This window comes from Mesoplodon bidens (genome assembly GCF_964165515.1).
Source record: "Mesoplodon bidens genome assembly, chromosome: 10".
In the NCBI taxonomy this organism is placed as follows: domain Eukaryota; kingdom Metazoa; phylum Chordata; class Mammalia; order Artiodactyla; family Ziphiidae; genus Mesoplodon; species Mesoplodon bidens.
In genome coordinates this window covers 37236923-37262835 of record NC_138172.1, presented here as the reverse complement: position 1 = coordinate 37262835, position 25913 = coordinate 37236923, and the positions used below count along the sequence as shown (strand labels likewise).

Genomic DNA, 25913 nt, shown 5'->3' with positions numbered 1-25913 from the left:
GACCTCTGACTTCTGTACACCTCCCCAGCTGGTCCTCTCATCCCTTGCAAGGCCACCCATTGCAAAATTCTGGGGAGGGCCATGGACCTCAGACTTCTGGGATGCAGGTTCAGACAAACATCATATCTGACACAGGGTGAGAGTGAGGGATCTTGAGCATGGATGACAAAGCAGAGAATGAGAGATCATGTTCAGACATGGTTGACACATAAATGCCAAGAGATAACGAGAGACTCAGCAAAGCAGAGATCCATCAGTACCCACTCGAGGCAGGCCCAGCAGAGGGTGTGGTAGTTTGTGGGAGGGTTGGGGAAGAGAGGGAATCTTGAGGGGAGGCTGGCACAGCTGCTTCTGAGGATGTGGTAGGATTTAGAGGCTGTGTCCCCAAGCTAATGACCTCCAATGGCAGAGGGACAGCCATCCCCCCCGCCCACCCCTAATCCTCCTCTGCTTGTTTACCCACTCCAATCCCCAGGCTCTCTCTCCCCTCCCCACCCCCATGCGTGGTTCTCCTAGGAAGTGGCCAACACAGGGGAGGGAAGCCTTGTCTCTCAGCCCCTGGGGAGGGAGGCAGCAGGCACAACTGCAGCATCTCAGCTCCTGCGCTGGCCTTCCCCAGGGGCTGGCTTTGGCTGGCCATCCCCCATTGAGGCATAGTGTCTGTCCTGCTGTTGCTCAGCTGGGGTACCGTGTCCTCCTGGCTCCCTGCTAAGCTCTGTGCTGGCCCGAGGGCCCTGCCAATCACAGACCTGTGGAATCCTGGCCTTCCCAGCTGGCTCTGACTGCAGCCAGTCCTACCCTGAATGGAGATGGCTGGGCAGGGGCTGCAGAAAGATAAAGCCCAATGCCTACCCCAACTTGTGGAGGGAGCTCTGATCAGGCTGGCTGAGGTGTCAGAGACTGACCTGGGCCCTGAGGTTTCTTCTGGGCGCAGGATTGGTCAGGTTTGCATTAGGAGCAAGGGCCTAGTGTGAGTTGTCCTGGCATGGGCATTAAGACGATGCCAGGAAATCTTTTCTTTGGGTGGAAGGCAGGAAGATAAGGGGCTGATCCCTCATCTATGGGTCTGATTTCCAGAGGGCATGACCATGGTCAGTAAATGTCTTTATTGGAAGAGAGATCCAGTCTCCTTGGCTCTGCCAGCACCCTAGGTCGTGAGGATTTCGACGTCGAGCTCCAGCCGGCTGGCTCTGACCTCATAACGGCCCTGGATCAGGCCTCAGGTTTGGCTGGCATGCCAGCACCAGTGAGACTGGATGATGCAGGCCGCTTGGTGTGCCTGGAGGAACCGTCTGCGGGCTTGCCACATTCGAACCTGTGCCTGCACCTTCACCACTGCCCACTCCTGACAGGTGTAGAGTCTTAGTGCCAGGCGCCATCTTTGCTCCAGCATCTTGGCCTGCATCGACCTCCACCAGCACTGGATGACCCAGGCCCTGAGTGCTGCATGCAGTAACGTCCAGCGTACCATGTTGCCACGCCACCGTGACTGAATCTTTATGGCTGCCTTCTCTAACTGATCAGGGGAAGGAGGAACATGGAGATGCTCAGTGGGGTACCCTCCCACTCCTAGACCCACCTCTGGTGCTGGGAGGAAAGGGGGCCTGGCCCAGGTAGCCCTGGCCTCTCATTTCTGGTCCCCATCCATCTTATTTCCAAACCGCTACTCACCTTTAGACACTGCTCATTATCCGCTGGGCAAATCCCTTCTATATGGGCCTCACTCACATTTTGTGTGCCCATGGCCCTGGACTTTAGGGTCCACTCATCTATCAGGCCACCCTAGTCTTTAGCCCCGCCCTCAACTGTTAGGCACCCCCATCACTAGACTCCGCCCACCTGCACACAGTGCTCCCCTCATCAGGTCCTGTCCATCCACATTTCGCCCACATCTCTTTCTCCTCTTCTTTTGTTTGTATCTCCTTAGGGATTGACCAGTCACCTTATTTATTGATTCCCATCATTTTGGGGGGCCTGCCGTTATCTCTTGCTTTCAGTTTATTTCTCAGACTTAACTGGTGTCTTAAGTCTTGCTCTTTCTACACCTTCCAGTCACTTATGTCTGTTCCTGCTGGTGGCAGTGAAGAGAGATTCATGCAGCTTTCCTTCAAGTAAGGGATTTTACTTAGGACTACTCATCACCAGTGTGGATTTATGGAATCTTAAGTGTCAGAGCCTTTGGGAGGGATCCAAGCAGTGTGTTCGTGGGCTAGTATGTTTTTTGTTAAGTTTGTGAAAGCAAGATATTTTAGCTGCAATTGGAGAGGGCCTCTGTCTCCACCTCTCTGACCCCCTCTGTCACCCTTTTCTTGTCGGGTGCCATGGAATGGCTGCAGTTTCTTTTGGAACGTGACTAAGGGGAAGCTGAGTTGGATATACTTAGTTTGGGTTAATGTGCTAGATTTATGTGGTTCACAGTCACCCCTGGGAATAGATAAAGTCTTGCTAGCCATTCTGCTAGCAATGGCTTCCAGGAGTTCTCCTTCCAGTTACGTCATCCATTCACCTGTATCATGGTATGAGGATACTGGGACAGAAGTGCTGCTATGGTGATATGGATACTCCCTACAGTGCCCGGCAGCAGAAGTATATGTACAGGGGAGGAAAAGCAAGATTTGAAAAGTATGGAGACAAAAACCGGTCTGTAGAAAATTCTTCCTTTTATCAGGCATGTTAAACCGTAAGAGGTAGATTCTGTTCTCATTGATGCCTGACTAAAATTGAAGTTTTGTCTTGTCAGGAATATGTTTGATAATGCAGTGACACAGTTATAAACATTCTAAGCTTTTTTTTCTTTTTTTGGTATAAATTTTGTGAAGTAGAATTTATCAGAATTCCAGTGATTATAGGGAACCAATCAGAACTGCTGTGAATGGTTCATATGTTGGCACAAGAAATCACATTTTATGCATCTCAAATGTCAATAATAAACAAGTTTCTATAGAAAATCATATTGTAAAGTCATCATATGAAGAAGTAATCAAAGGTTATGCAGCAAAAAATGTAGGAAAAATATTATAGAGGTAAGACACTTAAGTAGTATATACATTGTTATGTTTGTGATATTTGCCAACTTTTTAAAATGTGTAATTTGATGTGATTTCTTTACTTGTCCTAAATATTCACTTGCCTAATTTTAAGTCTGTAATTTTGTATTCTTTTTCTTAAAGTAGGCCTTCCAAATTATATAAGCTTCAGTTCCCACAAAACCTGGGTCTGCCCTGCTGTGCTATAAGAATGCAACTGTGTGTCAAGGGCCCATGGGAGCTCACAGAGAGCTGTGTTTTTAGGATTCAGAGTTAGGACTGGAACTGCAGACGCAGGTGATGCAGAGATGCTGTGAGTCCTTTGGGATCTGGGAGGCCATTCTGGCTCTGCCTTTAGCATGCATGGTATTGCTCATTTTTCTGCATGAGGATTTGCTGGGTGCCCACTGCTCGTGGGGCCACGCGCTGTGCCTCCTGTTTATGTGTATTTGAGCCCTGTTACCATGACTCATAGTAGTTGCCATGGCACTGTCCATTGGCATGTCTTACAGGTTCTAGCCCTATTGTCAAGCAAGCAACCTCTTTGCATCACATTAAAAGTCCTCAAGAGTGGACCCTGTTGCTTCCTTTAACGTCTGCAATCTGGGTGAGCAGAGTGCTGGTATCAGCCATCTCAAAGGCCTCTATCACTGCATTGAACCTTTGGTCCTGGTGTCAGGTGTCTACTTCCAGCCCAATCTGCTGGATTCCGAAGAAGGGATCACTTAGAAGGGGGCTGTGGTTGTGGCCAGCACTCTGAGGCTCAGTCCATCCAGGCTGGGTTGCCATGGTCAGAACACTAGATCCCACTGTTCCTTGTGGATCTCTCCCCGGCCCCACTCTGGCCTGGCTGTTTGTTGCCAGAATATCCTGGCTTTGTCTCCTTCTTAAAAGTCCCTGGAAGAACCTACCAGCCCCTTTTATGTTCACGCTTTTGTAGTTATTCACAAAGTGGCAGCATATGGGGCCAAAGAGCAAGATGCATTCCCTGAATCCTACTAAGCATTCACAGACGACGCTCCTTGGCCTCTGTTTCCTCACTGCTCCCCTCTCCAGCTTCTGCTTCTCTTTTTCTTGCTTAATTTTTTCCTCTGATTATAAATATAGTATGTCTGTTTCTAAAATTTCAAAAAATGCAGAGACATATAAGGTGGAAAGGGAATTTCCCTTGAAATTTACCCCCAGAGCTATTCTTTCAGACCTTATGCCATGCACAGACTTAAATTTTTTATTAAAAATTATTTATTTTTTATTGAAGTATAGTTGATTTACAATGTTGTGTTAGTTTTTGGTGTATATCATTCGATTCAGTTTTATCCATATATATATATTCCTTCTAGATTCTTTTCCATTATAGTTTATATAATTTATTTTTAATTCATACATTTCAAAATAAATTTTGCTTGGCAATCAGTGTTTTCTGCTTTACATTATTACTGTTCCCAGCTTGGAGGGTATCCTGGACAATTAGCTATGCATTTATGGACACAGAACATCCATGTACCTAAAGAAATAGAAAACCATGTATGTTTCTGTGTATCTTGTTAAATTAATAGAGGTAAAAATCATAATGTAAAATTAACCATTTTAACTATTTTAAAGGATACAATTCAGTTGCTTTTAGTGCATTCACAATGTTGTACTACCATCACTACTATCTAAGTCCAGTTTCTAATTTCATCTAATTTTAATTCTAATTTCTTCATCCCCAAAAGACACCCTGTACCCATTAAGTATTCATTTGCCATTTTCTTTCGCTTGCCCCACACCCTGGCAGCCACTAGTCTGCTTTTAGTCTCTATGGATTTGCCTATCCTGGACATTTCGTATAAATAGAATCATATATTATATGGCCTTTTGTGTCTGGCTTCTTTCACTTAGCATGTTTTCAAGGTTCATCCATGTTGTAGAATGTATCAGTAACTTCATTCTTTTTTATGGCTAAATAATATTCCATTTTATAGATACATTTTGTTTATATATTTGTAAGTTGACAGATATTTGAATTGTTTTCACTCTTTGGTGATTGTGAATAGTACTGTTGTGAGCATTTGTGTACAGATATTTGTTTGAACACCTGTTTTCAATTCTTTTAGGTATATACCTAGGAGTGGAATTGCTGGGTCACCTGGTAATTCTCTGTTTAACTTTTGAGGAACCACCAAACTGTTTTCCACAGCAGCTATACCATTTTACATTCCTACCAATCTCCACATCTCCACTTGTTGTTTTCCATTTATTTTTTATTATAGCCATACTAGTGTGAAGTGGTGTTTCATTGTGTTTCTGATTTGCATTTCTCTAAGACTAATGATGTTGAGCATCTTTTCATGTGCTTCTTGGGCATTTATATATGTTTCTTTGGAGAAATGTCTATTCAAACCATTTTCCACTTTTTAACTGGCTTATTTTTAATTGGCTTACTTGTCTTTTTTGTTGTTGAATTGTGAGTCTTTTATATATTCTGGACACTATATCCTTACCAGATATATGATTTGAAAATATTTTCTCCCATTCTTCTGGTTGTCTTTTCACTTTCTTTGTAATGTTCTTTGATGCACACAAGTTTTAAATTTTGATGAAGTCCAATTTATCTATTTTTCTTTTGTTGCTTGTGCTTTGGTGTCATAGCTAAGAATCCATTGCCAAATCCAAGTTTATAAACATTTACCCCTGTGTTTTTTATTCTAAGAGTTTTTTAGTTTTATCTCTTACACTTAGGACTTCATTCGATTATGCATTAATATTTGTATATGTTGTGAGCTAACTAAGAGTTCACCTTCATTCTTTTGCATGGGCTTTTCCAGTTGTCCCAACACCATTTGTTGAAGAGATTATTCTTTCCCTTGTCTTGGTATCCTTGTTGAAATCAATTGAACATAGATCTGTAGGTTTACTTCTGGTTTCTCAATTCTAATCCATTGATTTATATATCTATCCTCCAACTTTATCTTTTTCAAGACTGTTGTATTCTGGGACCCTTGCACTTCCATATGAACGTCAAGATTAGCTTGTCCATTTCTGAAAAAAATGGGGGAGGCAGTGGGAATTTTAATAGGGTTGCATTGAATCTGTAGGTCAACTGGGGGAGTATTAAGTCTTCTGACCCATGAACACAAAATATCTTTCCATATATTTAGGTCTCCTTTAATTTATTTCAACAGTGTTTTATAGTTTTAAGTGTCCAAGTCTTGCACCTGCTTGGTTAATTTTTTCCCTAAGTAATTCTTTTTGATGCTATTATAGAATTATTTTCTTAATTTCATTTTTAAAATCTCCATTGCTATTTATAGAATTACAAATGATTTTTAAAATTTATTTATTTATTTATTTTGACTGCTCCGGGTCTTAGTTGCGGCATGCAGGATCTTTGTTGTGGCATGTGGGATCTTTTAGTTGCAGCATGCAGACTTCTTAGTTGCGGCATGTATGCAGGATCTAGTTCCCTGACCAGGGATTGAACCCGGGCCGCATGCATTGGGAGCACGGAGTCTTAGCCACTGGACCACCAGGGAAGTCCCTAATTTTTTTTTAATGAAGAATTTTATTAAATGTTTTTCTTTTTACAACTGTAGAGAGGATTACATGGTTTTCCTCTTATATCTGTTAATATTGTAAATTACATCAATAGATTTTTTTACTGTGGAAATTTCCTCACAGTGGTGGGCCTTGGCCATATTTAAGACTACCTGGCACCTGAGCCCCTTCCCTGTGTTTGGGGACTACCCTTCTTATCTCTCTTGGTGGGAGACAGCTTGCTTCTAATTATACAGCTGTAAATGCCAATTTCTTGCTTTCCCAGCTTCGCTGGTTGCTGGGCAGACATGTGACAGGTTTGGCCAGTCAAATGTACCCACTAGGGATTTTTTTTTTTTTTTTTTGCGGTACGCGGGCCTCTCACTGCTGTGGCCTCTCCCGTTGCGGAGCGCAGGCTCAGCGGCCATGACTCACGGGCCCAGCCACTCCGCGGCATGTGGGATCCTCTCAGACCGGGGCACGAACCCGTTTCCCCTACATCGGCAGGCGGACTGTCAACCACTGCGCCACCAGGGAAGCCCCCAACTAGGGATTTTCAACTTGCGGCTTGGGATCTAGAAAACAAAGAGAGCATCCTTTGTGCCCATGGTGGAATCTTCATCAGGCTGGTTCTAGGGGGAGGTGTTTTCTGTGGTTCTGGATATGTAACTTTTCTTTGCTCTGTCTGTTTCTGAGCCTACTCTTCAGGCTTCCTGAAAATCCGGTGAGCTAATAAGTATTGTTTCAGTACTTTTATTTTCTGCTTAAATGAATATGAAACAGCTTGTGTTGTTTGTAGTTAAGGACAGTGATCGGGCTGCCTTGGTGGCTCAGTGGCTAAGAATCCACCTGCCAATGCAGGGGACATGGATTCAAGCCCTGGTCTGGGAGGATCCCACATTCTGCAGAGCAACTAAGCCCGTGTGCCACAACTGCTGAGCCTGCCCTCTGGAGCCCGCAAGCCATAACTACTGAAGCCCTCGTGCCTAGAGCCTGTGCTCCGCAACAAGAGAAGCCACCGCAATGAGAAGCCCATGCACTGTGGCAAAGAGTGGCCCCCACTCGTGGCAACTAGAGAGGGCTTGCGCGCAGCAACGAAGACCCAATGCAGCCAAAAATAAATAAATAAAATAAATTAAGAAAAAAGAACAATGATCAATACACTTGCATTCATGAGATAAATTCTACTCATTTAAGTATTATTTGAAATCATCACTGGATTCAGTTTTTTAATATTTGCCATGTGGGTTCACCAGTCGGATTGGCCTATAGTTTTCTCTTCCTGTGCTGACCTAATCTAATCGATTTTGATGTCAAGTGGATGCTAACTTTTGGGAATATTTCTGTAGAAAAAAATTCCCAGAGTAGAATTGCTGGATCAAGGGGTCTGTGCATTTTTTGTTTTGATGGATTTTGTTAAATTGTTACTCAAAGAGAGGTTTTGCCAGTTTACATTCTAACCAACAACATATAATAGTTTGTCTTCACCCTTACCAACCTGAAGGACCTGTCATCACCAATCAACTTTTTATTTCTTTTTTATGTGTGAGTTGAGCATCTTTGCATATGTTCAGAATCTGCCCTCCCCCCCCCCCCCCGCTGTTTCTTTTTCTGTGAACTGTCTGTTCATGTCCTTTGCCGGGTGATTGGTTTTTCTTCTTATTTGGGCAAAGTCCTGGTTTAACCTTTTGTCCTGCAGTGATATGCTGGTCTGGAATTTAAGCTCACTTCTCTCTGATGTTGATTTTAATGGCTGCTGAAACTGGAAAAGACCATCACAAAGCCCTGATGCTTGGAGGGAAGTTAGCATTCTTGTTTCTGCCTCCTAATTCAGTACACTTTCCAGTTGTATCCAGCAATAATGCAAAGGTTTTATTAGCTTTAAAATGTCTATATTTCCTAATGACAAACAGCTATTCTACAAACAAATCAGAAGGTGTTGCATTTTAATATTTTTAACAAATAGATCCAAAACCAATACAATTTGGTGGGGGGAGGGGAGGATAAGTAAGTGACAAGTAGGTGAGGAAATTATATTTCCAAAGTTTTAAGTGTTAAAACTATAAGGATTTTTATGAGTGAACTACTTTCCTTTTTGCAACCAAATCATATGAAGAAGAAAACGTTTCAAAACAGGTATTTTAAAAGCATTTTCCAAGGCGTTGTATTTTGGCTGATGAGGAGCTCCCTCTAGAGGGAGGAAAAATATCAGCACCAGAGTTTCTTTTGGTTCCACTAAAATACTGTTATAACTAATAAATGAATTCAGCACGGTAGCAGGATACAAAACTGAAGACAGAAATAAGTTGCTAACAATGAACAATCCTAAAAGAAAATTATCCCCCCAAATGTATTTACAATAGCATCAGAAACAATAAAACACTTAGGAACAAACTTAACCAAGAAAATGAAAGACTTGTACAATGAAAACTACAAAACATTGCTGAAAATAATTAAAGAAAACAAAAATATAGAAATATATCCCATGTTAATGGATTGAAAGACTTAATATTGTAAAGATATCAATACTACCCAAAGTAATCTATAGATTCAGTGCAGTCCCTATCAAAATCCTGATGATGTTTTTTTGCAGAAATAGAAATTTCTTAAAATTCATATGGAATCTCTAGAAACTCTGAATAGCCAAAACAATCTTGAAAAAGAACAATAAAGCTGAAGGACTCACACTTCATAATTTCAAAACTTACTGCAACGTTACAGTAATCAAAACAGTGTGGTACTGGCATAAAGACAGACATAGAGATCAATGGAATAGAAAAGAGAGCCCAGACATGGGCTCTGTCCAAGTTATTTTTTACAAGGATGCCAAAACCATTCAGTGGGGGAAAGGACAGTGTTTTCAACAATTGGTATGGGGAAAACTGGATATCTACATGCATAAGTATGAAATTGGACCCATATCCAACACCATATAAAAAATAAATTCAAAGTGGATCAAAGACCTAAAACTCTTAGAGGAAAACATAGGGCAAAAATTGTACAGCATTGGATTTCACAGTGATTTCTTGGATATGACATCGAAGGTACAGGCAACAAAAGAAAAAATAGACAAATTGGACTATATGAAATTTAAAATTTTTTATGCATCAAAAGACACTGTTGACAGAGCAGAAAGGCAATCCACAGAATGGGACAAAATATTTGAAATAATATATCTGATAAGAAATTAATATCCAGAATACAGAGAAACTTCTAAATCTTGACGACAACAACAACAACAAAACAATTAAAAAACGAGCAAAGGACTTGAATAGACATTTGTCCAAAGAAGATATACAAATGGCCAATAAGTACATATAAAAATGCTCAGCATTACTGATCATTAGGGAAATTCAAATCAAAACTACAATGAGATACCACCTCACACCCATTAGGTTGGATACTGTTTTTTTTAAAAACCCAGAAAATAACAAGTGTTGATGAGAATATGGAGAAATTGAAACACTTGTACGCTGTTGCTGGGAAAGTAAGATGGTATAGCTGCTGTGGAAAACAGCATGGTGGTTCCTCAAAAATTAAAGATAGAATTATTATATGGCAATTCTATTCCAGGTATATACTCAAAATAATTGAAAGCAGAGTCTTGAAGAATATTTGTACACCTATGTTCAAAGCAACATTATTCACAATAGCTAAAATATCAAAGCACCCATGTGTCCATCAATGGATAAATGGATAAGCAAAATGTGGTATATACATACAATGGAATATTATCTAGCCTTAAAAAGGAAGGTAATTCTGATTTATGCCACAACATTGATGAAACTTCAGGACATTATGCTGAGTGAAATAAGTCAGTCACAAAACAACAAATACTAAATGACTCCACTTATAGAAGGTACTTAGAGTAGTTAAAATCATAGAGGCAGAAAGTAGAATTGTGGTTGCCTGGAGCTGGAGGTGGAGGAATGGGTGGTTATTGTTTAATGGCACAGAGTTTCAATTTTACAAGAAGAAAAGAGTTATGGAGATGAATGATGGTGACAGTTGTACAACGTTATGAACATATTTAATAGCACCAAACTGTACACTTAAAAATGGTTAAGATGGTAAGTTTTATGTGTATCTTATGTCAATAAAAAAGTAAACGGTAACTAGAGTTAAAGCTGAGAAAGTTGAAGAAACATTTTAGGGAAGCAGAAGATAGACGGATGTTCTATATAAATGAGAGAAACTAGATTATTGATGTCATAAGCATCCAGTGTTCTGGACACAATTGAAAAATGAAAAAGGTCATCTCAACGTTGGCATCTTATTATTCACCTCCCTGGTTAGTGGTAGAGGTGGTGTGAGGGATGGTGAAGAGGCAGTTGAAAAGTCAACAAGCTGAAATTGTGAGCAGAATTTTTGACAGTTTCTTTGTGAGGAGGCACAGAATTTGGAGACCAAGACTGCCAAGAATGAGGGCATCCTGTAAATCCCCAATGTTTAGTGTTAGAAGGCAAGAGGGCTTACAATACTAAGAGAAAAGTGAATTAGAAGTAGACTAGCATTTCCAATGATGGAAGGTCAGTTTCACATCATCTCAATCTCTGAAATTAGATTAAGACAACCCAGGATTTCTAATGCTCCAGTCACCTACCAGAGCAAATGTAAATCACCTCTGAAGAAAGAGAACTTCATCTCAGACTTCAACTTATTTTGAAGAATCTTCTTTTTAAAAAAATTTTTTTAAGGGAATTCCTTTATTTTTATTTTTTATTTATTTATTTTTGGCTCTGTTGGGTCTTCGTTTCTGTACAAGGGCTTTCTCTAGTTGTGGCAAGCGGGGGCCTCTCACTATCGCGGCCTCTCTTGTTGCGAGCACAGGCTCCAGATGCACAGGCTCAGTAATTGTGGCTCACGGGCCTAGTTGCTCCGCGGCATGTGGAATCTTCCCAGACCAGGGCTGGAACCCGTGTCCCGTGCATTGGCAGGCAGATTCTCAACCATTGCGCCACCAGGGAAGCCCTTGAAGAATCTTCTTATACAGCATCCATCACTCAATAAAAAATAGCCAAACACAAGACCAAAAAAAAAAAAAAAAACCACCTTGAAAACAAGAGAAATAGCTGACAACAGAAATAGACTCACAGAGACTTCCCTGGTGGTCCAGTGGCTAAGACTTCATGTTCCCAATGCAGTGGGCCTGGGTTTGATCCCTGGTCAGGGAACTAGATCCCACATGCTGCAACTAAAAGATCCCACATGCCACAACTGAAGATCCCAAATGCCACAACTAAAGATCCTGCATGCCTCAACTGAAAATCCCACGTACAGCAACGAAGATCCAGCGTGCCACAACTAAGACCCAGTGCAGCCAAATTAAAAACAAACAAAAAAAGGACAGTGGAGACAGATAATGAAGGTACAGATACAAGTTTTAAAATAAATATTCTTAATATGTTAATGAAAATAGAAGACAAAATGAGAATTCAGCAGAAAACTGAAACTTACTTTAAAACTATCAAACAGAATTTTAGAACAGAAAAATGCAACAACCAATTAGAAATTCAATGCATAAGTTTAACAGGAGACTGTACAAGGATGAAGAGATAATTACTTAACTGAAAAATAAATCAAGAGAAAATATATACAGTGAAGCACAGAGGGACATAAAGATGGAAATACAAAAGAGAGGATGGGAAACACTGGAGATACAGTGAAAAGTCAAATATATAATTAGATTCCTATCCTAGTAGAAGAGGATAGAGAATGAGGTGAAAGCCACATATGAAGAGAGAACAGCTGAAAACTTTCCAAAAATGAGGAAAGATAGAAAGCCACAGATTCAGGAAGCCCAATAGGAAAAAATAAAAAGAAAACCACACATAGGCACATAATTGGAAAACTGGTGAAAACCAAAGACAATGAGAAAACTCTCAGAGAACAAGATTACTTCAAAAGAGCAACAGTTAGACTAATAGCTGACTCCTTAGCAGAAGGAATGGAAGACAGTAAAATTATATTATTAAAGTATTGAAAGAAAATAAATAATAACTACTGACTTACCTGTTGAAACCATCCTTCAATAGTGAGGGAAATACAGAACTTTTTAGACAAAAACAGAAAATTGATCACCAGCAGACCAACACTAAAATAAATACTAAAGGGTATTCTATAGGCAGAAGGAAAATGAGCCTAGGTGGCAGGCAGAGATGCAACAGAAATGAAAATAGAGAATATTGGGGAAATCTAAATGAATGTGGACTGTGCAAAACAGTAATTATTTAACTTGCAAAGGGAGTTAACCAAAGTTAAAATGTTCTGAAGTCCTTGAATTGTCTGGTACTAAATTTATATTATACTTTGATAAGTTAAGGATACATATTGTATTCCCTAAGGTTGCTCTGTTCAGTGTGGTAGCCAGTAACCACATGTGGCTGTTGATGCTTAGAAATGTGACTAGTCCTAATTGAGAAGTGCTATAAATGTAAAATATACATCAGATTTCAAATCCTTAGTGCAAAGAAAGAGAAAATAATACCATTAATAAATACACAAAATGTCAGGCCACCCTGTGTGGATATCCTCCTCATTGTATTCAAATTCAGATTTGAATATACCACTAAGGATGCCCTCCTCATCCCACTAGTTATGATGCACATCACTGGGATGACTTTGAATCCCTGTGTGGACTCTTCCTACCCCTGCCTGGGTTCCATGCTGGGTAGACCTTTCATGCCAACACCTTCCTCATCCTCCTGGGATCCATGTCCTGCTCTGTGCCATGGGGATTCTCTTCCCCACTCCCCCCAGTACAGCTATGTCGCACTGCCCAGCCTAATGACTTTCAGACTGAAATGTTCAGGAGAGAAAGTGAGGAAATAGAAAGGAAGAACAAGAAGAAACTAAGTTTACATTTTTAATTTAAAAAAATAGACACATACCATCTGTAGAGGAAATTCTTCATCACTGGCTAAAATCTGCTTCAACATTTTTACCCCAAACTTCAAGGAAACATGGCCACAAAGAAAACTCAGAAAATGTCCATAAGAAAATGGATTAAAATATTTGAGCACAGGTTCAGATCTTCCTCTCCCACTGCAAATTCCTGGGAATAACAGAAAAAGAATACTTTTTTTTTTTTTTTTGGCTGCTTTGGGTCTTTTGTTGCTGTGCCCGGGCTTTCTCTAGTTACCGCAAGTGGGAGCTACTCATTGGCGCGATGCACGGGCTTCTCATTGCGGTGACTTCTCTTGTTGCAGAGCAAGAGAACGGGCTCTAGGCACACGGGCTCAGTAGTTGTGGCTCACGGGCTTAGTTGCTCTGCAGCATGTGGGATCTTCCCGGACCAGGGCTCAAACCTGTGTCCCCTGCATTGGCAGGTGGATTCTTAACCACTGAGCCACCAGGGAAGTCCAGAAATACATTTTTTTTTCCCTGTACGCGGGCCTCTCACTGTTGTAGCCTCTCCCATTGTGGAGCACAGTCTCCGGACGTGCAGGCTCAGCGGCCATGGCTCACGGGCCCAGCCGCTCTGTGGCATGTGGGATCTTCCCGGACCGGGGCACGAACCCATGTCCCCTGCATTGTCTGGCGGACTCTCAACCACTGCGCCACCAGGGAAGCCCCAGGAATACATTTTTTAAAAATCTCTAATAGTATCTTAAAAAAATAGGAAGGGATCTTCAGTAGACAGAAATTATATGGACACTTTAAAGCAGGGGTCCCCGACCCTCAGGCCACGGACCATTAGTGGTCCATGGCCTGTTAGGAAATGGGCCACACAGCAGGAGGTCAGTAGTGGGTGAGTGAGCGAAGCTTCATCTGCTGCTCCCCATCGCTTGTGTTACCTCCTGAACCATCCCTCCCCAACCCCCGGTCTGTGGAAAAATTGTCTTCCACGGAACTGGTACCTGGTGCCCAAAAGGTTAGGGACTGCTGCTTTAAAGGACAGAGGCAGATACGAAAAGACTGAAAGAAAATGAATCAAAGCTCTAAAAAAGGTCTCATACAAAAGTGCAGAGCCGTGCAGTCCCTTCAAGCTAGGAGGTAGCTCGCGCAGGGGGCAGCAGAGGCTGTGGGCTACCACAGGGACTACTTAGAATATATCTGTAGGAGGAGGAGCCAACTTTCCAGTTGAGTCATGCAGTTGGCAAGAGAGGGCTTGTCTTCAGGGAGGAACTATGACTGGCTTGGGAAGGAGAGGCAGGGCCTGCTACCGTGTGACACTCTTGTACAGAAAGACTCCTGCCCAAATGACCACCCACTGAAACCTCACCCCAACAGTTTTTCCCACACCGCCCATGTAATCTGTGGAGTCAGGGACTAAGCATTCATCGACAGGCTAAAGGGAATCTCAGAACAAAGATGAGTATGCAACCAGGAGTCATCAAGCTTTAGGGGAAACTAGCAGCATGAAATAGCCTCCCTAAACCCAACAAGCAGAAATACAATAGTTAAAGGGAAGATTTAAGAAGACACTTTAAAGAAATAAAGCTAATTTTTTTTTTTTTTTCAGTACGCAGGCCTCTCACTGATGTGGCCTCTCCTGTTGCGGAGCACAGGCTCCGGATGCACAGGCCCAGCAGCCACAGCTCACGGGCCCATCCGCTCCGCGGCATGTGGGATCTTCCTGGACCGGGGCACGAACCCGTGTCCCCTGCATCGGCAGGCGAACTCCCAACCACTGCGCCACCAGGGAAGCCCCAAAGTTAATATTTTTCACAGAAGACCTCTTAGCCTTAAAAAAAGAACAACACATTATTTGAAAGAGCCACTTATGGATCTTAGAGAGGAACAACATAGTTATCAATATTAAAACCTGAGGGGTGGGTGGAGGCCAAGATAGCAGAATAGGAAGGCCCTGAACTCACCTCCTACCACAGGCACACCAAACTTACAACTGCTTTCAGAGAAACTATCTATGAGAATGACCTGAAGACTAGCAGAAAAAATTTTCCACAACTAAAGACATAAAAGGGAAACCACAACAAAATGGGCAAGGGGCCAGAAATGCAGTGTAGTCAGAACCCAAACCCCTGGGAAGGTGACCCACAAATGGAAGAAATATCACAACTGTAGAGGTCCTCCCCAAGGATCAAGGAGTCTCAGCCCTACATTAGGCTCTGCAGACCAGGGACCCTGCACTGGGAAAATGAGCTCCCAGAACGTCTGGCTTTGAAAATCAGTGGGGCTTATTTTGGGGAGAGCCAGAGGTCTATAGGAAACAGAAACTTCGCTCTTAAAAGGGTGAATGCAAAATCTCAAACATTCCAAGTCCAGGTACCGAAGCAGTAGTTTGAAAAGAGCCTGGGTCAGACCCACTTGCTGATTTTGTAGAGCCTCTTGGAGGGGCACGATGCAACTGGGGATCTTCTTGTGGATGGAGATTCGGGCAGCAGCCAATTTGGGGAGCTAATTCTATACCACGATAATACCTGCATTGGTAAGTGTCATTTTGGAATCCTTTCTCTAGCCTGTTAGCACCAGGAACCCAGCCCCCTCGGACCATGTAGATAGGCACAGTTAGAATTTCAACAAAGAGAAAACATAAAGAAGAAACAAACAGAGCTGAAGAATACAGTAACTGAAATGAAAAATACACTAGAGGTATCAACAGTAGATTAATGATACAGAGGAATGGATTAGAAAACCGGAAACAGATTAGTGAAAATAATCCTGGTGAGACTAAAAAAAAAAAGAATTTTAAAAAAACGAGGATACTTTTAAGAGACCTCTGGGACAACATTAAATGCACCAACATTCGAATTATAGGGGTTCCAGAAGAAGAAGAGAAAAAGACAGGGACTGAGAAAATATTTGAAGAGATTATAGTTGAAAACTTCCCTAATATGGGAAAGGAAATAGTTAATCAAGTCCAGGAGGCACAGAGAGTCCCATACAGGATAAATCCAAGGAGAAATACGCCAAGACATATATTAATCAAACTGTCAAAAATTAAACACAAAGAAAACATATTAAAAGCAGCAAGGGAAAAACAACAAATAACACACAAGGGAATCCCCATAAGGTTAACAGCTGATCTTTCAGCAGAAACTCTACAAGCCAGAAGGGACTGGCAGGATATATTTAAAGTGATGAAGGAGAAAAACCTGCAACCAAGATTACTCTGCCTGGCAAGGATCTCATTCAGATTTGATGGAGAAATTAAAACCTTTACAGACAAGCAAAAGCTGAGAGAGTTCAGCACCACCAAACCAGCTTTACAACAAATGCTAAAGGAACTTCTCTAGGCAAGAAACACAACAGAAGGAAAAGACCTACAATAACGAACCCAAAACAATTAAGAAAATAGGAATAGGAACATACATATCGATAATACCTTAAATGTAAATGGACTAAATGCTCCTACCAAAAGACACAGATTGGCTGAATGGATACAAAAAAAAGATCCATATATATGCTGTCTACAAGAGACCCACTTCAGACCTAGAGACACATACAGACTGAAAGTAAGGGGATGGAAAAAGATATTCCATGCAAATGGAAAGCAAAAGAAAGCTGGAGTAGCAATTCTCCTATCAGACAAAATAGACTTTAAAATAAAGACTACTAGAAGAGACAAAGAAGGACACTACATAATGATCAAGGGATCGATCCAAGAAGAAGATATAACAATTGTAAATATTTATGCACCCAACATAGGAGCACCTCAATACATAAGGCAAATACTAACAGCCATAAAAGGAGAAATCGACAGTAACACAATCATAGTAGGGGACTTTAACACCCCACTTTCACCAATGGACAGATCATCCAAAATGAAAGTAAATAAGGAAACACAAGCTTTAAATGATACATTAAACAAGATGGACTTAATTGATATTTATAGGACATTCCATCCAAAAACAACAGAATACACATTTTTCTCAAGTGCTCCAGGATAGATCATATCTTGGGTCACAAATCAAGCCTTGGTAAATTTAAGAAAATTGAAATTGTATCAAGTATCTTTTCTGACCACAATGCTATGAGACTAGATATCAATTACAGGAAAAGAGCTGTAAAACATACAAACACATGGAGGCTAAACAATACACTACTTAATAACAAAGTGATCACTGAAGAAATCAAAGGGGAAATTAAAAAATACCTAGAAACAAATGACAATGGAGACACGATGCCCCAAAACCTATGGGATGCAGCAAAAGCAGTTCTAAGAGGGAAGTTTATAGCAATACAATCCCACCTTAAGAAACAGGAAACATCTCGAATAAACAAACTAATCTTGCACCTAAAGCAATTAGAGAAAGAAGAACAAAAACATCCCAAAGTTAGCAGAAGAAAAGAAATCATAAAGATCAGATCTGAAAAAGAAATGAAGGAAATGATAGCAAAGATCAATAAAACTAAAAGCTGGTTCTTTGAGAAGATAAACAAAATTGATAAACCATTAGCCAGACTCATCAAGAAAAAAAGGGAGAAGACTCAAATCAATAGAATTAGAAATGAAAAAGGAGAAGTAACAACTGACACTGCAGAAATACAAAAGATCATGAGAGATTACTACAAGCAACTCTATGCCAATAAAATGGACAACCTGGAAGAAATGGACAAATTCTTAGAAATGCACAACCTGCCAAGACTGAATCAGGAAGAAATAGAAAATATGAACAGACCAATCACAAGCACTGAAATTGAAACTGTGATAAAAAATCTTCCAACAAACAAAAGCCCAGGACCAGATGGCTTCACAGGTGAATTCTATCAAGCATTTAGAGAAGAGCTAACACCTATCCTTCTCAAACTCTTCCAAAATATAGCAGAGGGAGGAACACTCCCAAACTCATTCTACGAGGCCACCATCACCTTGATACCAAAACCAGACAAGGATGTCACAAAGAAAGAAAACTACAGGCCAATATCACTGATGAACATAGATGCAAAAATCCTCAACAAAATACTAGCAAACAGAATCCAACAGCACATTAAAAGGATCATACACCATGATCAAGTGGGGTTTATTCCAGGAATGCAAGGATTCTTCAATATACGCAAATCAATCAATGTGATACACCATATTAACAAGTTGAAGGAGAAAAACCATATGATCATCTCAATAGATGCAGAGAAAGCTTTCGACAAAATTCAACACCCATTTATGATAAAAACCCTGCAGAAAGTAGGCATAGAGGGAACTTTCCTCAACATCATAAAGGCCATATATGACAAACCCACAGCCAACATTGTCCTCAATGGTGAAAAACTAAAACCATTTCCACTAAGATCAGGAACAAGACAAGGCTGCCCACTCTCACCACTCTTATTCAACATAGTTTTGGAAGTTTTAGCCACAGCAATCAGAGAAGAAAAGGAAATAAAAGGAATCCAAATCGGAAAAGAAGAAGTAAAGCTGTCACTGTTTGCAGATGACATGATACTATACATAGAGAATCCTAAAGATGCTACCGAAAAACTACTAGAACTAATCAATGAATTTGGTAAAGTAGCAGGATACAAAATTAATGTACAGAAATCTCTGGCATTCCTGTACACTAATGATGAAAAATCTGAAAATGAAATCAAGAAAACACTCCCATTTACCATTGCAACAAAAAGAATAAAATATCTAGGAATAAACCTACCTAAGGAGAGAAAAGACCTGTATGCAGAAAATTATAAGACACTGATGAAAGAAATTAAAGATGATACAAATAGATGGAGAGATATACCATGTTCTTGGATTGGAGGAATCAATATTGCCAAAATGACTGTACTACCCAAAACAATCCACAGATTCAGTGCAATTCCTATCAAAGTACCAATGGCAATTTTCACAGAACTAGGACAAAAAATCTTAAAATTTCTATGAAGACACAAATGACCCCGAATAGCTAAAGCAGTCTTGAGAAAGAAAAACAGAGCTGGAGGAATCAGGCTCCCTGACTTTGGAGTATACTACAAAGCTATAGTCATCAAAACAGTATGGTACTGGCACAAAAATAGAAATATAGATAAATCAATGGAACAGGATAGAAAGCCCAGAAATAAACCCATGCACCTATGATCAATTAATCCATGACAAAGGAGGCAAGACTGTACAATGGTGGAAAGACAGTGTCTTCAGTGGTCCTGGGAAAACTGGACAGCCACATGTCAAAAAAGTGAAATTAGATCATTCTTTAACACCATACACAAAAATAAGCTCAAAATGGATTAAAGACCTAAATGTGAGACTGGACACTGTAAAACTCTTAGAGGAAAACATAGGCAGAACACTCTCTGACATAAATTGCAGCAATATCTTTTTCAATCCATCTCCTAGAGTAATGGAAATAAAAACAAAAATAAACAAATGGGACCCAATTAAACTCAAAAGCTTTTGCATAGCAAAGGAAACTATACATAAAACGAAAAGACAACCCACAGAGTGGGAGAAAATATTTGCAAATGATGTGGCCGACAAGGGATTAGTCTCCAAAATTTGCAAACAGCTGATGTGGCTTAATATCATCAAAACAAACAACCCAATCAAAAAGTGGGCAGAAGACTTAAATAAAGATTTCTCCAAAGAAGACATACAGATGGCCAAGAGGCACATGAAAAGATGTTCAATATTGCTAATTATTAGAGAAATACAAGTCAAAACTACAATGAGATATCACCTCACACCAGTCAGAATGGCTATCATCAAAAAAATCCACAAACAGTAAATCCTGGAGAGGGTGTGGAGAGAAGAGAACCCTCCTACACTGTTGGTGGGAATGTAAATTGATACAGCCACTGTGGAGAACAATATGGAGGTTCCTTTAAAAACTGGAAATAGAGCTACCATATGATCCTGCAATCTCACTTCTGGGCATATATCTGGAGAAAAACATGGTCCCAAAGGATACATGCACCCCAATATTCATTGCAGCACTGTTTTCAATAGCCAAGACATGGACACAACCTAAATGTCCATCGACAGAGGAATGGATAAAGAAAATGTGGTACATATATACAATAGAATATTATCCAGCCATTAAAAAGAATGAAATAGTGCCATTTGCAGCAACATGGATGGCTCTAGAGCAGTGGTCCCCAACCTTTGTGGCACCAGGGACTGGTTTCGTGGAAGACAATTTTTCCTCAGATCAGGGTGGGAGGGGATGGTTTCGGGATGATTCAAATGCACTACATTTATTGCGCACTTTATTTCTATTATTATTACATTGTAATATATAATGAAATAATTATACAACTCACCATAATGCAGAATCAGTGGGAGCCCTGAGCGTCTTTTCACTTGCCACTCACTGATAAGGTTTTGATATGAGTCTGCTAGCAATCAATTTATTATGGCCTCTGTGCAGTCAAACCTCTCTGCTAATGATAGTCAGTATTTGCAGCTGCTCCCCAGTGCTAGCATCCCTACCTCAGCTCCACATCAGATCATCAGGCATTAGATTCCCATAAGGAGCACGCAACCTAGATCCCTCGCATGCACAGTTCTCAGTAGCGTTCACGCTGCTGTGAGAATCTAATGCCACCGCTGACCTCACAGGAGGCAGAGTTCAGGTGATAATGCAAGCTATGGGGAGCAGCTGTAAATACAGATGAAACTTCACTCGCTTGCCCACCACTCATCTGCTGTGCGGCCCAGTTCCTAACATGCCACAGGCCGGTACCAGTCCATGGCCTGGGGGCTGGGGACCCCTGATCTAGAGACTGTCATACTGAGTGAAGTAAGTCAGACAGAGAAAGAAAGTATCATTATATGCAGAATCTAGAAAGAAACGATACAAATGAACTTATTTACGAAACAGAAACTCACAGACTTAGAGAAGAAACTTATGGTTCCCAGGGGGAAAGGGTGGGGGGAAAGGATAGTTAAGGAGTTTGGGATTGACATGTACACACTGCTAGATTTAAAATGGATAACCAAAGAGGACCTACTGTATAACACAGGGAACTCTGTTCGATATTATGTAACAACCTAAATGGGAAAATGTATAACTGCATCACTTTGCTGTACACCTGAAACTATCACAGCATTGTTAATCAATATGAAATTAAAAGTTTTTTAAAAATAAGAGTTTTTTTTTTACATTCCCTTTCTGATGTTTCGTTGTTAGTATAAAGAAATGCAACAGATTTTTGAATGTTAATCTTGTATCCTGCTAGTTTGCTGAATTCATTTATTAGAGCTAGTATTTTTTGTGTTGAGTCCTCAGGATTTTCTATATAAAGTATCATGTCATCCTCATGTAGTGACAATTATACCTTTTCCTTTCCAATTTGGATACCTTTTATTTCTTTTTCTTGTGTGATTTCTCTGGCTAGGACTTCCAATACTATGTTGAATAGAAGTGGTGAGAGTGGGCATCCTTGTCTTGTTCCAGATATTAGTGGGAAGGCTAAAGCTGTTAACCATTGAGTATTATATTGGCTGTGGGTTTGTCAGAAATGGCTTTTATTATTCTGAGATACGTTTTGTCTATTCCCACTTTGGTAAGAGTTTTTTTTTATCATGAATGGATGTTGAATTTTGTCAAATGCTTTTTCTGCATCTATTGAGATGATCATGTGATTTTTGACTTTTCTTTTGTTAATATGGTGTATTACATTGATTGATTTGCAAATGTTGAACCATCCTTGTGAACTTGAGGTGAATCCCACTTGGTCGTGGTGTATGATCTTTTTTGTGTGTTGTTGGATTTGGTTTGCTAATATTTTGTTGAGAATTTTTGAATCTATATTCATCAAAGATACTGACCTGTAATTTTCTTTTTTGGTGGTATCTGTCCGGTTTTGGTATCAAGGTGATGTTGGCTTCATAGAATGTCTTTGGGAGTGTTTCCTCCTCTTCAGTCTTTTCGAATAATTTGAGAAGAATCAGTGTAAATTCTTCTTTGTATGTTTGGTAGAATTCGCCTGTGAAGCCACCTGGTCCTGGACTTTTGTTTGTAGGGAGTTTTTTAAATTACAGATTCTACTTCACTTCTAGTGATCAGTCTGTTCAAATCATCTATTTCTTCTTGATTCAATTTTGGTGGGCTGTATGTTTCTAGAAAGTTGTCCATTTCTTCTAGGTTATCAAATTTGTTGGCATACAATTGTTTATAGTATTCTCTTACGGTTTTTTGTATTTCTGCAGTATCAGTTGAGATTTCTCCTTTTTCATTTCTTATTTTGTTTATTTGGGGTTCTCTTTTTTCTTCTTGGTTGAGCCTGGCCAGAGGTTTGTCAATTTTGTTTACCCTTTCAAAGAACCAGCTCTTGGTTTTATTGATCTTTTCTATTTTTTTAAAATCTCTATTTTATTTATTAACTCCCTGATCTTTATTATTTCCTTCCTTCTGCTGACTTTAGGTTTTCTTTGTTCTTCTTTTACTAACTCTTTTAGATGGTAGGTTAGGTTGTTGACTTGAGATTTTTCTTGTTTTTTTGATGAAGGCCTGTATCACTATGAACTTCCCTCTAAGAACTGCTTTTGCTGCATCCCATAGATTTTGTATGGTTATGTTTTCATTGTTGTTTGTCTCAAGGTATTTTAAAATTATTTTTTTATTTCCTCATTGACCCATTGGTTTTTTAGTAGCATGTCTGTTCTCCATGGAGTCCTTTTTTTGTCTGGTCTCCATGTAGTCATTTTTTTCTCATTTCTTTTCCTGTGGTGGATTTCTGGTTTCATGCCATTGTGGTCAGAGAAGATGCTTGAAATAACTTCAGTACTCTTAAATTTGTTGAGGTTAGTTTTGTGCCCAAGTATGTGGTCAATCCTAGAGAATGTTCCATGTGCGCTTGAAAAGAACATATATACTTTTTTTTTCCTTGGATGTAATGTCCTGAAAATATCCATTAAATCTAACTGTTCTATTGTATCATTTAGGATCTCTTTTGCCTTATTGATTCTCTGTCTGGAAGATCTATCCATTGATGTGAGTGGGGTGTTAAAGTCTCCTACTATTATTGTATTCCCATCAATTTCTCCCTTTATGTCTGTTAGTATTTGTTTTATGTATTTGGGTCCTCCTATATTAGATGCATATAAGTTGATGAGTGTAATATCCTTTTCTTGTATTGATCCTTTTATCATTATATAGTGCCCTATATACAGCTCCTATAGTGTGCCCACCCTTCTCCTCACTCGCCCCTCAACAATGGTGCCTTGCCTCTCTGGTGGTCCCAGGCTTCTTCCCAGACTCCTTCCGTTGTGGTGCACCACACCCTCAGGCTGCCTTCTAGCGGCCAACCCCAGTCCTCTCCCCGGGGTCTGACCTCCGAAGCCCGAGCCTCAGCACCCAGCCCCCACCAGCCCCAATGGCCAAGCGTCTCAGGCTAGGAAGTGCCAGTCAGCACCGAATGTCTGTGCAGGTCTCTCTCTACTTTGCCCTCTGCAGACCTGTTGCCACGTTCTCCTGCTCTCCTCTGAGGTTCTGAAAGCTCCCGCTCTGTCCTGTCTGATCTCCCCTCAAGTGAGAGGACTTCCCCATATGTGGAAACCTTTCCTCTTTCATAGCTCCCTCCGAGGGGTGCAGGTCCCATCCCAATTCCTTTCTCTCTTTTTTTTTTCTTTTTTCTTTTGTCCTACCCAGTTGGGTGGAGATTGTCTTGCCCTTTTGGAGGTCTGAGGTCTTCTGCCAGTGTTCAGTAGATGTTCTATGAGAGTCGTTCCACATGTAGATGTATTTTTGATGCATCTGTGGGGAAAAGGTGAGCTCCACATCCTACTCCTCTGCCATTTTGATCCTTCCCCTTTAAGCGCTTCTTAATAGATCATTTAGGTGAGTTTTCACAATTCTGTATTCCCCAGTAAGCACCACCCAAAACAAAATACAGCACATTTCTCTTTGTTTCTGTGTTGTTTGCAAGCAATACATCTTATACCTCTACTCTAGGTGTAATCTCTATTCTGAATCATTTCACCTATATTTTAATTTTGCTTGTTTTAAATTTTTGTATAAATGGATCATCTGTAAATACTCTTTTATGTCTGGCTTCTTTGATTTAGCATAACGTCTTTGAGATTCACCTGTGTTATTGTGTGCTTCAGTAGTTTGTTCATTTTTATTACTGTATATTATTTCATTATATAAACAGAGTACAGTTGCTTTCTTTAGTCAACTTTGGTGAACATTTCAGTTGTTTCCAATTTTGACCTATCTGAATAAATTTGCTATGAACATTTTTGCACAAATCTTTTGTAGACACGTGTTTTCATTTTTCTTGTGTAAATACCTAGGAGTAGAATTTCTGAGTTATAGGATGGAGATATCCTGAACTTTATTAGAAACTGCCAAACCATTTTCCGGAGTATTTCTTCTGTTTTTTGTTTGTTTGTTTGTTTTTGTTTTTGTTTTTGTTTTTACAGTGCTGGTATATTAGAAGGGTTCTCCAGAGAAACAGAACCAATGGGAAATATATAGATTAGATCTATAAAGAGACAAAGAGAGATGTTAGGAATTGGCTAATGAGACTGTAGGGGGTGGCAACTCTGAAATCTCTAGAGCAGGCTGGAAATTCAGGTAAGAGTTGATGTTGCAGCAGGCTGGAAACTTCGGCCAGGTTTCTATATTGCAGTTTTGAGCATTCCTTCCTTTTCAGGAAACTTCAGTCTTTACTCTTAAGGCCTTCAAGGGAGCGGATAAGGCCCATCCATATTACAGAGGGTAATCCGCTTTACTAAAGTCTACTGATGTAAATGTCAATCACATCTTTATTTTTTTTAATTAATTTATTTTTTTCTGCTTTATAACAAATTTAATCAGTTATACATATACATATGTTCCCATATCCCCTCCCTTTTGCGTCTCCCTCCCACCCTCCCTATCCCACCCCTCCAGGCGGTCACAAAGCACCGAGCTGATCTCCCTGTGCTATGCGGCTGCTTCCCACTAGCTATCTACCTTACGTTTGGTAGTGTATATATATCCATGCTGCTCTTTTGCTTTGTCACAGCTTACCCTTCCCCCTCCCCATATCCTCAAGTCCATTCTCTAGTAGGTCTGTGTCTTTATTCCTGTCTTACCACTATGTTCTTCATGACATTTTTTTTCTTAAATTCCATATATATGTGTCAGCATACAGTATTTGTCTTTCTCTTTTTGACTTACTTCACTCTGTATGACAGACTCTAGGTCCCTCCACCTCATTACAAATAGCTCAATTTCGTTTCTTTTTATGGCTGAGTAATATTCCATTCTATATATGTGCCACATCTTCTTTACCCATTCATCCGATGATGGACACTTAGGTTGTTTCCATCTCCGGGCTATTGTAAATAGGGCTGCTATGAACATTTTGGTACATGACTCTTTTTGAATTCTGGTTTTCTCAGGGTATATGCCCAGTAGTGGGATTGCTGGGTCATATGGTAGTTCTATTTGTAGTTTTTTAAGGAACCTCCATACCGTTCTCCATAGTGGCTGTACCAATTCACATTCCCACCAGCAGTGCAAGAGTGTTCCCTTTTTTCCACAC

The 25913-nt window shown here is 40.3% G+C and overlaps 2 protein-coding genes across 2 annotated transcripts in view; one reads left to right on the top strand and one right to left on the bottom strand.

Moving 5' to 3' along the window:
* LOC308624257 (IQ domain-containing protein F5-like) overlaps positions 1–25913 on the top strand; it is a gene marked incomplete at its 5' end in the record, with an annotated part of 37664 nt that overhangs the window by 3840 nt on the left and 7911 nt on the right. The window lies entirely within an intron of this gene.
* On the bottom strand, positions 1148–1604 carry IQCF6 (IQ motif containing F6; the record flags this gene model as incomplete). The annotated part of the gene is given in 2 exon segments (XM_081246207.1): positions 1148–1219; positions 1223–1604. Coding segments are annotated over 2 exon segments (321 nt in total). The 5' UTR covers positions 1472–1604.